This window comes from Truncatella angustata (genome assembly GCF_020726525.1).
Source record: "Truncatella angustata strain MPI-SDFR-AT-0073 chromosome Unknown BKA67scaffold_14, whole genome shotgun sequence".
Classification (NCBI taxonomy): Eukaryota; Fungi; Ascomycota; class Sordariomycetes; order Amphisphaeriales; family Sporocadaceae; genus Truncatella; species Truncatella angustata.
In genome coordinates this window covers 109,315-125,598 of record NW_025763394.1, presented here as the reverse complement: position 1 = coordinate 125,598, position 16,284 = coordinate 109,315, and the positions used below count along the sequence as shown (strand labels likewise).

The window sequence follows — 16,284 nt, the reverse complement described above, 5'->3', positions numbered from 1 at the left end:
CTTGGCGGATGTCGCCACCCTCGTGTCCATGCTTATAGATGGCTGTTATATCCCCCGCGGCTCCCAGTCCGCGTTTTTGACCGACTGGCACTCGTCGCGATCATAGTGCTCCCTATATCCCGAACTACATCAGCCATAACAGATGGACCATGGCCGTCGCCAACGGCAGGTCGTGGCTCGATCTGTCGGGTGTGGACGGGCAGCCATTCCTGGAGTACCGGCGGAAGGCCCATTGGCCGGGCTCGTCCTGCGGGCCTGACAAGGTTCTCGTAGTAAGTTCGCTTCGTCTGGCCTATCTGGCGTGGGGATGATGTTTGTAGCGAGGGGGTGCAACGTTAACTTCCGGGCGTAGTGTGCGCCCGGGTCCAAGATCTGCGAATGGCCGCACCAGATCGACTGCTCGACTACAGCCGATGTGTGGATGCATCTTTGTTGAGTGGATCTCGATAAGGGGCAAAGGATAATAACCGTGTGGGACGTTGAAGAGGTCCACGGGAGCACGCCGAGGACTGCCACGACGGCTCAACACCAACTGGCAAATTTGCAAAGCCAATAGTAATGTATATTGCCACATCAGCTCCTCATTTGTGATAGCGACTGCAAGTTGCTGGATCGACACTGGTGTATGAGGTGCACACCTGCTTTGCGGTTTATGTTTCACTCACCTCGGCCTATGGGCCGCCTCACCGGACATATCACCATAGCGGGCCAGAGGAAATCGGGGGTGGGGGATGGGGTTGTCCTGGACTAAACAGAATTGCAACCCTCATGGATCATGCATTACTGGCAGCTGTAGGCAAGTCATTGTCGTCATCACGGCCAGAAAGTAGGCCAATTCATTCCTGCGTCTATGAAGAGATCTAAGAGCAAGCCATTTTCCCGCTTATCGCACATCAAGAACGCCCCTGGATTTTATCATATCAGTCGTACATTTAACCCTTGATCTTGTAGATGGCCTCGGCAAGGCGGCCAACATTGTCACTGGTGATGCCAGCGACGCTGATACGTCCGTCCTTGGTGGCGTAGACACTGTGCTCCTTGGCCAGAGAGTCCATTTGAGCAGGCTCGAGACCAGTGTAGGCGAACATGCCGATCTGGCTGGTGATGTGGCTCCAGTCGTGCTTGCTGCCGAGCTTCTCGAGGTTCTCCTTGAGCAGAGCACGCATGGTGATGATGCGGTCGGCCATTTCCTTGACCTCGTTGAGCCACTGCTTGTAGAGGGCAGGGTCGTTCAAGATCTCGGCAGCAATACGAGCACCGTGAATAGGGGGGTTGGAGTACAGAGGGCGGACAAGGATCTTGACCTGGGAGTCGACGCGCTTCTTCTCGTCGGCGTCGGCGGTAACGATAGAGAAGGCACCAACACGCTCGCCGTACAGGCCCATGTTCTTGGCGAAGGACTGGGCAAGGCAGATGTTGTGGCCCTCACTCACAAAGTGACGGACAGCGAAGGCATCCTTGTCGGTGTTGCCGGAGGCGAATCCCTGGTAGGCCATGTCGAAGAAGGCGTAGTGGCCGGCGTCCTTGACAGCGTCGCTGATCTCCCTCCACTGCGTCTCTGTGGGGTCGACGCCGGTAGGGTTGTGGGCGCAGGCGTGGAACAGGAAGATGCTGCCCTTGGGGGCCGCCTTGATGTCGGAGAGCATGCCCTGGAAGTCGAGGCCGATGGTGCTCTTGTCATAGTAGCGGTACTTGTCGACCTCAAGACCCGAGTCCTTGAAGATGGCACCGTGGTTCGCCCATGACGGGTTGGGGATGTAGATCTTCTTGGCACCGGGGTAGAATCGGGCAAGGAAGGCACCGCCAATGCGCAGAGCGCCAGTTCCGGAGATGGACTGGGTGATGACGAGACGGTCGAGGGCGGAGGAGTCCTTGCCGTAAGCGAGTTTGGCGGCAGCCTTGGTGAACTCGGGGATACCAGTAATGCCGGCGTATTCCTTGTTCAGGCCGTTGGAGACGACCTTCTCTTCGGCTTGGCGGACGGAGGGGAGGACGTAGGGCTTGCCCTTGTCGTCACGGTAAGCACCAACACCTGGAGTCAAGTCGAGTTAGAATGCGAATGTGGCCGGGGGGTGGCGCGAGTAGAGAGTATTTACCCAAGTTGATCTTCTTGTCAAAAGAATCAGCCTTGAAGGCCTCAGTAATTCCTGCGAAGACACATCATGTTACTATGTTGAGTTCGAATGGGAATGGGGGTTGGCTGCGTCCCAGGGCCCGAGGGCACAGAAAAATTAAAGACGTCGGTTTAGGCCATGGCATCATGAATACCAGTGCCGGTTGATGGGATATACGACATACCTAGAATGGCCTGGGGGGTGACTCAATAGGTTAGCAACCAATGCTCAATTGAGACACGACACACACAAACAACAAACAATTGCATCTTTGTTCTTTGCAGACGACTCACATCAGGAGGACCTTGAGGCACATTGGCCCAGGTGGAAGCAGCAGCTCGTGCGGCGTAGAAGGCCGCAGACCGGCGCACAGCAGGCACACGGCGCGAGGCGATGCGCAGAGCGGGAAGCATGTTGAAGAGGTCAGTGACGGAAATGTGAGCAGGATGTTGGTTCACGGGGGAAATGGACAAGGTGACTAGCTCCGACAGATAACTTGCTCTGGAGTTGAGGCAAGAAAGAATAAATAAATGAACAGAAAATAGTGTGACGGGAGAGAAAGAGCGTAGAGTCACGGGTGCGGATTTGTTATGATCGACTCACTCCGAAATATCGGGGGTGCTTGAAGCTCAGGTGAACTGAGGTGAGCTGTTCAGTGCCCACAAAAGCCCAATTCAATGGAGACCGACACTCTTTCTGCAGTCGCTTGCACCTCCCACGATCGGAATATCCTTTCAGCCGCTCTGCTGCGACGGTGCCGGGGCTTTCGGCGTTCCATCTCATTGGTGCGCTACGTTGCTTTCCCCTGCCATAGCTCCCCACGTCCGTCCCGTTTTAACCCTCGTAGCTTTCCTATCCCCATAAATGTCATGCAATGCCCATGAACAGCCCAGGCCCCCATTGAAATCCAGCACTGCAACAGTCCAGACATGACATGCCAAGCTGTCCGGGCCTCGGTGGAAAGGCCACTGCTGTCATGCCTGCCCTTCAGCTCCTCAATTGTCGTGAGCAACCATTGCACCACGCACAAATGTCCGTTCCTCTTCGAACAGGTCGGTTACTGACATGAAATGACATGCTGTTGGTTGCCTTGTCTTCATCCAACTATGGCTTTGTGTCTGGTGTGGTCCATGTGCTCTCAAGTAGCACATGTGAAAGGCAAGAAACACGCCTGACATCTTGTCAAACTCGTGGTCGCCAAACCCCCCGCTTCTGCGGAATTGCACATCGTGCAGCCCACGATGCTTGACGATGGTTGTGGTGTTCGCCCACTGCAAGCTATCTCAGTGAGCAAAACTCCGTAGTGCGGGGCATTCCCGACTTTGGTGACATGTTGACCGGCCAGAATCCTGCCTGGATATACACCGTCGTCTTCCTCTGTCCCCGGATTGGTCCGTGGAAGGAATGCCTGCTTGAGTTGTCTTGAGTGCGCTCACTGTCAATGTCCCTCAACCTGTTGGCATGAGGCATCACACGACAGGCCAGATCGCAAGAAAACTACTACTCTGCAAAGGAACGCATGCCTTGGCACCTCTCGTACCACTCCGCCACTCGCGGACCGGGCTAGAAGGTGCGTGGTCGAGGTCAAGTGAAGTGACGAGCAGTCATGCAGATATGCAGACAGGGAAGTCATTACACTCCTATGCATTGCAGAATCCGACGCTTCACGCATCACATGAAAAGGTATGGATTGCCACTGCACCGGACTGCTGCCCATCCAAGTGGAATTGGACCGTCTTGCGGCAGACAAGGTTTCTGTGGGCTTTCGTGGCTAATAGAAGTGCTAGAAGTGTGACTTTTACCAAGTCTTTCTGGCCGGGCACCAGATAGCTAATACCCACTAGACTGGTTGTTGGTTGACCGAATTGGCATTCCCAGTTCCTACACACCCATTGAAGTGCTGCGTGTTAGTTATTCTGCCTCCGCTCAATATATCTACTTGATAGCAATTCAATGAAGGGTCGGCCATGTTCAAGCGCAACACCATGTTTGTCTGCCAAGATTGTGACATACTAGTGTCGGTGTCTGAAAGGCCTCTGATGAGGCAATGCTCTATCTAGCCACGGACGGCTCCCAACGTTGTTGGCAGTCTTGAACTGCCACTTCTGTCTGCACTCCCATACCCCTGAGTTGCAGCCAGGTCCTTTGGACATGAGCGCGGACAACAAGTGTCAAATTTGACATATCGAGGTCTGCCGGCTTGCAACATAAATTTATCCGGACTACGGCCAGTACAGGACTAGCAAACGAGCAGAGTTTGCTTGAAAGGACAGGCAAAAGTGATATCCGCTGTCTACTTTCGCCCGCCTGGGGTGAGCATCTACCAAGCTTACAGTCGCTGCAGGGTCACATCTCGGATTTTGACAAGCGACCGTGGTTGCATGAACGTCTGATACCTGCAGAAACTTACCGAAACCGGTTTCTTGCAGAATCGGTAACCTCATGCAATCGCCCCCAGTTCAACCATCCCATTGTCCCAATGACTCATCTGACACGACACCTTCAAGCTATCTGAAAGCCCTCGAGTCACTTCGTCATCAAAGCAGCATTCGCTTCCAATAGCGAGAGTCAATAATTCAGACTTTCTATAACGGGCAGATTTACACACATATTCGGCTTCGAATTACACAGCGGACACTCTCGTTTAGAACATACATGGGCGGGATGAGCCAGATAGGCACGCTGCCTACAACAAACCTTGGCAAGGGGCAGTACGAGGACTTCAACATCCTACCATCACCCACTGCACATTGATCTTCCACCGGAGTCTTTGTTGATTTCATTCCAATCGGAACTCTTCCTAGATTCGGAGAATATCAAAGTGCTACGACTCGCCACCCGGGCAGTATATTCCTCTTTGCAAGCGATCCACACGAGTTCAAACTTTGGTTGTCACTTCCCCAGTGGCGCAACTTTGAAACTTGGTGCCCAACGACTGTGGAAAGCTCACCGAAAACCTCCAGCCTGAACCAATCGTAGCTTCACGCTTCATCCACTCCCGTCTGCATGTACACCGTCAGGCGCCATCCCGTCAACCCTGCATATTTGGGGATTTGGGAACAATGTCAACCAACACCTCGACCTACATATTAAGTGCAGGGGTATCAAGCATATTATCCTAGACTAGTCCGCCAGTTACCCGGTTTCTGGTAAGAGTAGTTCCAGTCAACGCAAACCGGAACCTCGGCGCACATCCCGACATGCAAGGCACTGCTTTGAAGAAATCCGCCTTCGTAGAACGAAGCCAGTTGACTATTCAATGTGATTGATCAATCCATGAAACCTGATTGGCATGTACAGAGACTACACAAATATGCTTTCGTATGGTAATGGGACTTTTAATGTTGATGCACATGGTTCGCATTTAGCTTGAGTCGAAGTCATTGTAAACGGGTATAAATGGCTCCTCGAAATTAGAAAGTGCTCATGGTCAAGATGAGTAAACTCATTCTACACCTCGTACCCAGCACATGACCAGTTGCCGTAAAAATACCCACAATTCTACAGCATGTCGCTCCAGCCGGTATGCTCCCGTCAGCTTGCACATTCGAGTTAAATGAGTACTGATCAGTTTCAGACCGAAAATACGTACAGACGCTCTCAGGGAGCTCGACGCCGACCTCGCCGTTCTGGTGGTCGCCATGGTGTCAATGGCTCAGGTCGGTCCACGGGCCGTCGCAATAACCAGGGGGCTGCGCAACATGATAACAACTCGTCCGCACCTCAGGGTGCTCATCAAGACCATGCACAAGATGATACCCCTACCCAGGGGTCACTAGTACATAGCTTTGACAGCCTACATGTGAATGGCCACAATTCATCTCCCACTAGGAACAACACCGGTTACAACCCTGCAGCGCCTATGCACACTCAGAGTCATATTCCCGCTTACGGGCAGCCCCCAACTACAGCAAACTCGCCGGATCTTGCAATTGCCAACATCGGACATGTTTTCGACAACCAGGCCATGCACGCCACAGACGAACAGCCTTCTTCCCTCTATGATTGGAGCCACGCGCCAATGACTGCAGACGCCTGGAACCATTTAAGTGGTGGCCCGGGCCCTCTAGCCGATGTTGAAGATAGATTCGAAGATGCAGTCAACCATCAAGGTGAAGATGACGAGGACGGGGACGAGGATCTTGATATACTACCAACGCAAACATAGGATATCTGGGTTGGATTTACCTGGATTTTTTTCTACTTCAAATTTAATATCTGGCTTCCAAAGACGACCACTTGAGCACGGGGGAGGAGAAATTTCCTTTTTTCCTTTTCTTCTTTTCTTTTGGGGCTCGGCTGTTCTCTTCTGTTAGCTTTGCTTTGAGAAGTCCTTAATATGGGGTTAATCGGTCTTATTTCATGCTATGTAGCGAGTTCCTGAATGGCTGGTTTTGATTAGAAACGTAAAAGAGAAGAAAAAACGTCCCGCAGTATGTTCTACTTGGTATTTGATAGAAATGATATTGTGATGACGGTGTTCCTCGCAAGACGGTGGTGACCGACGGCTTTTCAGGTCCCCCAAAAGCCGCCAAGGCATCACAATGGTGCGCCCCACTGCCCCACGATATTGCTAGCTGATGCTCTGGTACTTTACCAAACAATAATAAACGAGGATTGGAACGTTACCCATGACCTGAACCTCAGAGATGACCTCTCCTTTCAAAGCCGGGTACTTCCAAACCCTCGACTTCTCAGCCACAGACCAGGTCGTCGTAGAGGACCAGATATATGGCAGACACACCATCACGGAGCCCGTCCTGGTGGAGCTCCTAGGCTCGCCCGCCCTCGCCCGCCTGGCCGGCGTCAACCAGCACGGCATATCGGGCCTGCTGAACATCACGCCGCGGGTGACGCGGATGGAGCACTCGGTCGGGGCCATGCTGCTCGTGCGGCACGTCGGTGCCCGCGTGGACGAGCAGGTCGCCGCCCTGCTGCACGACATCGGCCACACCACCATGAGCCACGTCGTCGACTTCGCCCTGTCGGCCCCCGGCGAGGGCAGCTACCACGAGGTCCACAAGATGCGCTACGTCGAGACGACGCGCATCCCGGAGATCCTCGCGCGGCACGGCTTCGCCGATCTGAGGCCGCTGGAGGAGGAGCTGTTCCCGCTCGTCGAGCAGCCGGCGCCCCATCTCTGTGCCGACAGGCTGGACTACGGGCTGCGCGACGCCGTGGGGTTTGATCATCTGAAGCTGGATGAGGCCAGGAGAGTAGTGGCCTCGCTGAAGGCGGTCCCCAGCGCCACCTCGCCGACACGGCTGTTGGTGCTCCAGGATGCGCAGCTTGCTTTGGCGCTCGCGAGGGCGTACATGGCCTGCGACAGGAGCGTCTGGGGCAACACGGCGCATGGAGATCTGTACATCAGGACGGCGAACCTCATGCGGGCTCTGATCAGAAATGGCAGCGTGCAGACAGACGAGTTGTGGACACTGTCGGACGACGAGTTCTGGGCCAAGATGCGGCACGCAGCTGACGCCGAGGGTCAAAAGGCTATGGATCGGCTGGAAACGGAGGGCCTTCCGGACGAGAAGGGCTTGCCGCTACCACGAGGTGCGAAAGTGCGGACGCTGGATCCAGACATAGTCACGTCGTCTTCGGATCAGCCTCTGCCGCTGTCTGTGGTGTCACCAGATTATGCCAAGGAGAAACAGGAGTATATCCGCGCCAGGAGAGCCTTGTATGCACCTGCATAAATAAACACTGACTACACAACTTAGAAACTTGACACTTTCACAGCGAGATTGAAAGACACTCCGCATCCACTCATGCCCTGACAGATTAGATTCAAAAGAATTACAAAGAACCACAGTGGGAAAACATGACCGCAGGCCTTCATCTGATTTCAGTTGGTCAAATTGTGCGAATTCGTCCGCATTTCCGTTACTGAGATACTTGGTAGTTCAACTCTGAAGATCCTCCCAACTCTTTTCATTGTAACTGTCCATTCTGGACCTAATCTCTGTAAGCACTTCAAGATGGCCAGTGTATATTGGAAATAAGAGAAAAGAATATACAAAGGGTATATGCTATAGTTCTGTTACGAGAGCATTTCGCATTCTGGTATGTGTGTCAATCTTACCGTCTTTGAAAATCCGATGTTGGCAAGCTGCATCGATACAACCACTGGCTTAAAGCCTGCGCCGCACGTAGGCCTTGCTCCCACACCTAATAACTTGTTATCAAAGAACTCGTAATCAAGTTCACATTTAACCCAAACTACTTCCATCTTACCGGTTATTTCACTTCTATAACGTGTGTCGAACCAACCGGTGTGACGACAATAGTAGGTAAAGCTATGTAATTAACATAATAACGTATAACTACCTTATGGGGTCTTTTTTTGTATTATATATATATTTTTAAAATCAAATGTTAATAACTAATTCAAAAGTTGAATATATTTTCAAGGTCGTTAGAGCACGAAGAATTAGCTTACGGTTGACCTTATGTATTGTGAAAATAAGAAAGTTAAAGAATAAAAAGGCTAAATCGCTGAACACGTAAAAATACGTAATCGCGTAGCTTTGTATAAAGTTTATACTCAACGTCTATAATAACAAACCATTTTCCCCGGCGGCGTATCAACCGCTTATCTAATACGAGCTCTCTTGTAGGCCTTAGGCTCGGTCGAGTTGAACAACTCGATCTAGGACAAGTAGATTTTCGCTATTTGGTAGTCATCCTTGAAGCTCAGATCCGCTCGTCGGGTCTTCTCCATCGTCATCACCATCATCATCATCCAAGACTGGATTTATACTGCCAACAAACATCGCGTAGACGTTGCTATTAGCAGAACGTGTATCAACGATATCGCTGCAGGATTCGTCAGCCAGGCTCGATTGATGATCGTTGGTGAAACTTACCACTTCTGCTTCCGGCCAAAATCATCTAGATACTTCAAGTATCTTAGACCATTAAGATCGTTACCAAAACGGATGAATTGGATCATAATGCGAGTCTTATTAAGACCCCGTTGTTTGATTATCCCCATCAAGGTCTGGACAGGATTCTCCACACCGCCGGCCTCGTCCCGACCTGCACCCCAACAACCGTCGGTAAACACGAGAATGCTCAAAGGCTTCTTAGGTCGGAAAGAATCAATGCTGGGAAAGTTCGTAAGAGAAGCTCCAGGTAGGCGCTTTATTACTCTTTTCTCAATGAACTCCCCAAGTTGATTTTCCATCATGTTTTGACCTCCCTCGTATTTGTGCTTCTTGAGCATCGCAATCAGCGGGCTGGTGTTGGAGTGTGTGTGAATTTTGGTTGGATTGGAAGCAAAAGCGAGCTCAATGTGGTCTTCGTCGATTTGTTTTGCGAGATACGAAAGAGCTGTGAATGTTTGGACGACAGCCTCAGAATGTTGCTGCATCGATTGGGAGTCCTCGATGAAAAATATGTGGTCCCGGCTGCGAAGAATCTTCTTTAATTCGTTCGTTAGTTCAGAAATCCTGACCGCAACAGGTAGCTTCTTTTTCTTGACATCACGGTAGTTGAGGACGTCTTGAATTGACAAGTATTGGCCGACAGGTGTCCTGGATATCGGTTTGTCACCTGAGCCATTAGCGATGGGGACACTCGCTACCTCGGGTGAAGTCAAGTAGGTTTGTCTGCTCAAGGGATATTCTTGCTGCGCGTGTGTCTGGTTGTTGCGTACAGGTGAAGGCAGTTGGTTGTTGGTTGATATGGGGGAAATCGGATTCGACGACGGACTTGAAACCATATTCTCAGGCGAAAGAAGCAATTCGGGGGTTTGGATGTTGCGTAGAGCGACACCGTCAGCCAGCGAACTATTTCTGGAAATAAGTCTCTGCTCAGGTGTTATGAAAGGGCTGGTATGAGTATTTGGTAGAGATGCTCGATGGCCTGTCTGACTTGCATAGATGATCTGTTGGATTTTTTCCAAAAGCGACTTGGCATCCCAACGATGTTGCTGATTCTGCGCAAGCATGAATTCTTCGACAACACGGAGTATATCGTATGTCACACTGTCCCATTTTGGTCTCGAATCCCTAATGCGTCTATGCATGTCGCCGACAGCATTGAGAGCTCTGTTTATGCCATCGTGGAAGCAATCTCCGTATGCGCTGCCCTCGAACGTAGCCAGGCCGCGGAGTTCGTCACGACGCATATTGAGGTATCTCGACATCCCTTCAGCCCCGTCATGTATCCAGGCTGCAACTTCACTGAATATACAGCCTATAGCCCATATGTCGACAGCCTCAGAAACTCTGTTCGGGCCTCTTTGCATCCAGCGTTGGTGATGGGTGCTCTCTGGAGCAGAGTAGGTTGGATGGCCATGCTTGTCAATCCCTAAACGATCCTGTTCGTCGGATTTGACAGCTCGTAGTTGGCTAAGCCCAAAATCAGCGATCTTGGCTGTGAACTTGTAGGGGTTGTTGTTCGAGTCCTTCAACAGCAGTATGTTGTCGGGTTTGAGGTCGCCATGGATAATGCGGTAATCGGCTCGCTCATCATGACTTCTCAGCTGATGCACGCGAAACAGTCCTTGGAGGACGTTTGAAAGACTAGTCCAGAAGTCTTGAGTGTCTTCCAATCTCGTTGGTGGTGAAGTTTGCTCTAAATAGTCTTGCAGAGTTCCGCCAGCGACATGTTCGAGGATTAAGCTCCGCCTATCGCCCTGCTGAAATGACCCGTGGAACGTGACGATGTGTTCAGAAGGTATGTTTTGGAGTGATACCAACGCTCGCTTTTCAGCTTCGAACAGTCGGTGGTTGTGCTCGCCAAGGAAAGTCTTGAGTACGAACGTGTCGTGCTCGTTGCCTTGGTATTTCTGTTTGGGCTCAGTCATCGGTCTCGTCTTCCTAGCTTTCAAGGGTTGCAGTTGGCATCACTAACCTTGTGTAACTCATTGTACTCGGGGTGAACTTTTATCTTGTGTACACTCGCAGTGTTTCCATCAACCAATAGCTGTGTCTGCTCCAAGGGCAAGATGATTTGAGGATCGAGTCGTGTGTTCAGGAGGAGGTTAGGATTGAACGTGAAAGGGAAGAACACCCATTGATACTTGTTGAACTTGTTCCACTTGTCGTTGGCGTGGGGAATTTCCAACCAGTGAGGGGGGATGGTATCGCAAGGTAGTTTCTGATCATGCAGTTGCTCCGCGGTGAAATCTTCTAGCCAGGCCGCATAGTCGATGTAAACCAGGGTCGAAAAGACGCGCAAGTAGAACTCGCTGATGGTCTTGATATTGACCTGTATTTGGTAGTGGCCAAGAACCGCTTCAATCTTCCGCTCGTCCCAGTATTCTCGCAGTCTGGCAAGAGAGATGTACTTCCGCGGTTGGGCTGTGCCGTCATATCCAATCGATTGGTTGCGGTTGACATAGTGTATAAAGTCCTGGCACTCGTAATGCACAGGCCGATAGGTCTCGCGCGCTGCCATAGAGGCAGCGTATTGGCGCACCCCTGGTCGGCCGCCGAAGCTCATTGACACGCTGAGATGATGCCCAAAGTTGCCCGTCGTGTCAGCCAGCACATCTTTGAGATATCGGACACCACTGGATGATGCGCGCGTGCGGTTCGTCGTCGATGACGCAAGGTTTGGCCGAGTTTCGCTCCAAATTAACGGAGATGGGAGTGGTGGGCACACGCGCAGCGAGCATGCGCGTTAGAATGTGATGGCTACGATCCTCGAGGGAGCAGAACTTGGATATGGCAGCTCCTCCGGACGTGATAATAAAGTATGATGTTGCACGGCAGGCCAGGCTTGCCGGACGATATACAAATTACCAAGCGTCTCCCAGAACCACCAGGGGTATCGCTTTCTGGTCACAAGTCACAGTATTTGCGGCGGCTGACACTTATCGAGGGGCGTGGGCGGCAGCGCAGCGGGGAGGTGGAGGGGTAGATTATAGAGGGATGAAGGATGTCAGGCCACGACCCAAAACCAGTGTGGTGTTGACAGGAGGCAGGCCGGCCAGGCAGATACGCAAGGCAACCGTCGGGGCGCAGTCTAGCCAGCTTGCAGCCAAAGTCGACGTTCGGACATCACTGCGCAACAGATCAATTATTCCACTTGCATTGTCAATTTAGAAATATCGTAAACCTGGCAAGTGTCGTCATTGAAGGAAACGTTCACTTACCTAACACACTGGGTTGAGGTCGAAACATCCAGGCAGCGATCTGCTTGATACATACTGTGGTAGGTCCACCAAATCTATTGGAACCACGGCTATAGTCTAAGATTGGGTTTGCTTGGCGTCGCGATCCATGCTCCGCAGGAGCGCTTTTGCCTTCTAATTCATACAGTACCCGGCATTGAACTTTGGTGTTGTGACTAACCTAGTGCTAGTCTAGCTCTGTTTGAGTCGCTGACTATGTCAAACCTAGGTTAGTCTAATATGTAGGTTAATCAGAATTGTAGTGCTAGTTAAAGGCTAGTCTCGACCAACCTTGGTCCAGAACTAGGTTGGTATATTTGGGATATACGAAGACGGGCTTATCGTCTGTGCATTTTCCCGATTCGAAGCTAAGCATTGATCGTGATATCTTGCTCGGTCACTCTACAATTCCATGTCAGAAAGAATAATCATTCATGTATTGTGCCTACACTTAACTTACATACCTGCCAACTGAAACCAAACTAGAATATACCATGCCCTGTTAGTGGGACCTGCCACATCCCACCCTCACTGAAGCGTTAAACTATAACGACCCCTTCTACGCCCGACATCTTACCCCCGGTTGAGTTCCGCTCTCATACCGCTGGCAGGTCCTTCTCGGTTTCAATCTCTCCATCGTCCGTTGAGGTCCACGGAAATATCATCGATCCGCGTCGAGCCCAATAATACGCCGCAGCCCATGCAAGCAACACAATTCCCATTAGTGGCAGACATATTGCTAAGAACAACTTCAAAGCGGCTGGCCGCACAATCCAATCCCCTAGGTTGTTCATTGGCTTATCGCCGTCGAAGTTCAGAATACCCGTGCTGAAGAATGTCTGACTCTCAGTCAGCGCTGATGACAGCGAGCGATATAATAGTGGTAAGCCGTATCTTACTGCGACAAATGTCCCTGGAAGGAAAAAGAGAGTTATCATTGTGATAACATGCATGGATACCGTATCTTTCTTTGTCTTCGTCGCAAGATTGTGCATGCTTATGGTAAGCTGCTCCATGGTCACTGTTGATGCATTGGCCTGTTTTGCAAAGAACTCCCCAGTGCGCATATTTCCATATTGGAGTATTCCATTGAACTAAATTCCCAATTAGCTATAGAAACTAACACAAGTTGATCCTTGTAGCCTACCAAGTCCATCGTCTTGTTCAGAGATCCGTTCATAAGTCTCAGGCGGTCTTGCTGGTCGTCTAATTCTCTAACGCATGCTTGGATACCCTGGAAGAATTTGTCGAAGCCAATGTCATCCACGGGCAAGTGTGTGGTGAAAACTTTCGATTGATGGAGCTTTTCAAAACGCGCCATCATATCGGACATGACATTCCTATCCTGACTCATGACAAAGCGTGCTTCTTCCAATTTTCCAGAAGTATGATGAAGCTCCTGTAGTTCTGTGAAGGAGAAGAGTTTATACAAGTCTTGATATTCCGCCGTTGAGGCTGTCTGGTTTTGGCCACTAGCATCAGCTAAGGTAGAACCCAAACTTTGAATCTTATCAGGGTCGTTTCGAGGGTTTGATGATGACCCGAAAACCCCCTTGAAACTGGTAGACCGAGACGCACGAGAGAGGAAAGATAGTCCAGAACTTTTCCGGGAAGTGCCAGTAAGTCGACGAGGTGGCGGCGTATTTCTTGAAACGACATCTCTAACAACTTTGTCGATCGGACTGAGCCTTGTATGTGCAGAAGCCCGTCGTATCTCATTTTGGAGGAAATCAAGATATGAACACCAATTCTCCACACACCACTTGAAAATGAGCAAATGGCTTTCAAGATTCTGAGAAAATGAAACACTTGCTATGCCCATATTGTTGATGCGGTCCTGGCGTTTGATACTACTGCATGCTTTGCGTATTCGTTCCCTGATCACTTCATTTGCTTTCAGCACAAGGAAAAATGCTTGGCCGCCAATGAGATCAAAGGAGTTGTATACAGCGGTCTGTCGAAGTACATAAGGCCACTCTCTGTTTTCCGTACTGTACTCTACACCGATTAAATTGAAACAGTGCTGCATACGCACACCGGATCGACCAAGTTCTGCGATTCTCAGCAGTGGTGAATGCCCCGTCAGCTCATCCTCTATCTTGAAGGATGCCTGCAAATGAGGCTTTTCCCGTACACAGAACGTGAGGATATGTTTTGCGAACTCAGGCATCACTTGCTGATGGGATAAGACATACAGCAGCTGGTCTCTGGAGACACTCAGTTGGGCTCTGGAGGTCCTCGCATGGACAAAGCTGCATATTGTTATTTAATTGTCCATAGCGGACACAAGACCCGTAACTCGAAAGGTAATCAGCCAGGGGAAAGATTTCGGCTCTCACATATATCGGCAACTAGGATCTTTTGAGCTTTCATGCATCGATCTCTCAACATGCTGCAAGGTTTCCATATTTGGGGTCAGTTTAAATGCTGCTGCCTGTCATCAGTCCCACAGTCTTTGTACGCCATGTATGAGATGACGGATGGTTTGGATCGACTTACCTTTTTTATCCTTGAGGTAATCAAGGAAATACAATTTTCTGATTCGAGGGTCGAAGAGGTTAGACTGCTGGCACTCTAGATCCTCACGGTACCCTTCTAGTTCGTGCTCAAACTGGTCCGTCGAAAGCACATTGCTGGGCCATGCAGCAAATTTGCTTCGAGCTTTGAGGAACTCGGCCAAAACAGTGTTACTGGCACTCATGGCTCATGAAAGTCGCTGCTTGATGAGCCCTGGTAGTTGTCAGAAGCTGCACTCTCTGTTCTCGGCAGCAACACTCCAGCTTTGTAGTTCCGCGGCACATATGAATACTATAGATTTGCAGTTCCGCCTTCTGCCGCTTGAGCGTAAGTTTGTAATACCTGAAAACGCCAGATTTAATTGCATGCATGACGCCCCCCGAGGAGGAGGAGAAGGAAACTTGAGGATGCAGCCACGCGGAAGCAGGGCGTCATGGCTGCGGAGGTATGGGGTAAGCTGCAAGGCTGATTATCTGTACTGTATGTGAACACACGTTTAGACTAAAGAAAGCCCAACGGGCACTGCCGTACTCCTGCGCCTCCACGGCAGTGTAAAAACCCCAGGTTCATCGGGTGTATCAACCACAAATCAACATCAGCATCGACAGCCCCAATCCACAAAGGCGTTTTAGGACCATGGCATTGAAACGTTTTTCGCGATATCTACAAGATCACCATGTACTCAACGTGATCTACTTGGCAGTATCTTATTTACCAGTGATGCCTCACCTGCTTGAGATTTGTCCCCCACATCTCCCCCACATCTTCACTCAAGCACCCAACCGCCGCAAAGCCTCAAACCTTCCAAACAAAGTCTATATCAACCTTGTTCGGGTGCCTGGTCAATAATATCGAACATTTGAGTCAATGTGTTTCTTCTCAGCCTTTCAACCACTGCGTCAGCATGACAACCAACTTGGCCACTGGGCAGACTTACTTCGGTCAGTTCGCGAGGAATTGAAATGCGATACTCGGTTTTGTGAGCCTAAATCTTCCAGCTACATGCAACACAAATTTAGCGGCAATTATATGCACTCACTGTGATGGAAACTTCGCCCACCCCAGAGAACAGTTCTTTGAGATATTTCTCTAGATCATCCTCGCGAAGTCTATATTTGTCGAGATCGAATTCCGGCATTTTGTGTTGGTCGACGGGCTGGAAGATTCGCTACCGTATCGTAATATGAAGCAAGATATGCAGTGTTTCCTGATGTTCGTTCCCATAGGGGCGTTGTTCAGGGGAAATGCTGTGAAGAAAGGCTGCGTTGTCCAGGAGCGACCATTTATGCCCGGCCATTTTGCATGGCCTCATGGTGTCAACGGGCGAGCAATCCCTCAGCAGGCTCGATGCGATGTTCTGGGAAGCAGAGCGGGGTAGTTGAGCCGCATCATAAGAAAGATGACAGAACGGCCACACTCCTGATGGCCCTGAGATGATTCAACGATATTGTCGGAGATTGATTGGGGGCCTACACACAGACCTTCTTCATGCTTCGCGACTGTCCAATCAGCACCCGAGTGACATCG

The 16,284-nt window shown here is 50.6% G+C and overlaps 5 protein-coding genes across 5 annotated transcripts; 2 read left to right on the top strand and 3 right to left on the bottom strand.

Annotated features, from left to right (window-relative positions):
- Positions 1 to 736: 736 nt before the first annotated feature.
- Positions 737 to 2,763, bottom strand: BKA67DRAFT_587949 (aminotransferase class I and II). The gene is made up of 4 exons (XM_046104359.1): positions 2,408 to 2,763; positions 2,299 to 2,308; positions 2,097 to 2,147; positions 737 to 2,032 (listed from the first exon to the last, which is right to left on the bottom strand). Exons 1-4 carry the CDS (start codon positions 2,525 to 2,527, stop codon positions 933 to 935), a joined length of 1,281 nt encoding a protein of 426 aa, XP_045951007.1. The 5' UTR covers positions 2,528 to 2,763; the 3' UTR covers positions 737 to 932.
- A 2,859-nt stretch (positions 2,764 to 5,622) lies between these two features.
- Positions 5,623 to 6,282, top strand: BKA67DRAFT_542464 (uncharacterized protein; the record flags this gene model as incomplete). Its single annotated transcript, XM_046101113.1, has 2 exons — positions 5,623 to 5,637; positions 5,692 to 6,282. The coding sequence occupies 2 exons, from the start codon at positions 5,623 to 5,625 to the stop codon at positions 6,280 to 6,282; spliced, it is 606 nt and encodes a 201-aa protein (XP_045951006.1).
- A 330-nt stretch (positions 6,283 to 6,612) lies between these two features.
- On the top strand, positions 6,613 to 8,145 carry BKA67DRAFT_587941 (uncharacterized protein). The gene has a single exon (XM_046104358.1). The coding sequence runs from the start codon at positions 6,764 to 6,766 to the stop codon at positions 7,811 to 7,813; it is 1,050 nt and encodes a 349-aa protein (XP_045951005.1). The 5' UTR covers positions 6,613 to 6,763; the 3' UTR covers positions 7,814 to 8,145.
- A 652-nt stretch (positions 8,146 to 8,797) lies between these two features.
- BKA67DRAFT_542462 (kinase-like domain-containing protein) lies at positions 8,798 to 11,522 on the bottom strand (the record flags this gene model as incomplete). Its single annotated transcript, XM_046101112.1, has 3 exons — positions 8,798 to 8,933; positions 8,984 to 10,911; positions 10,977 to 11,522. 3 exons carry the CDS (start codon positions 11,520 to 11,522, stop codon positions 8,798 to 8,800), a joined length of 2,610 nt encoding a protein of 869 aa, XP_045951004.1.
- Positions 11,523 to 12,673: 1,151 nt separating this feature from the next.
- Positions 12,674 to 14,640, bottom strand: BKA67DRAFT_136972 (uncharacterized protein). Its single transcript, XM_046095041.1, has 2 exons — positions 13,388 to 14,640; positions 12,674 to 13,334 (listed from the first exon to the last, which is right to left on the bottom strand). The coding sequence occupies exons 1-2, from the start codon at positions 14,408 to 14,410 to the stop codon at positions 12,837 to 12,839; spliced, it is 1,521 nt and encodes a 506-aa protein (XP_045951003.1). The 5' UTR covers positions 14,411 to 14,640; the 3' UTR covers positions 12,674 to 12,836.
- Between the last annotated feature and the right edge of the window lie 1,644 nt (positions 14,641 to 16,284).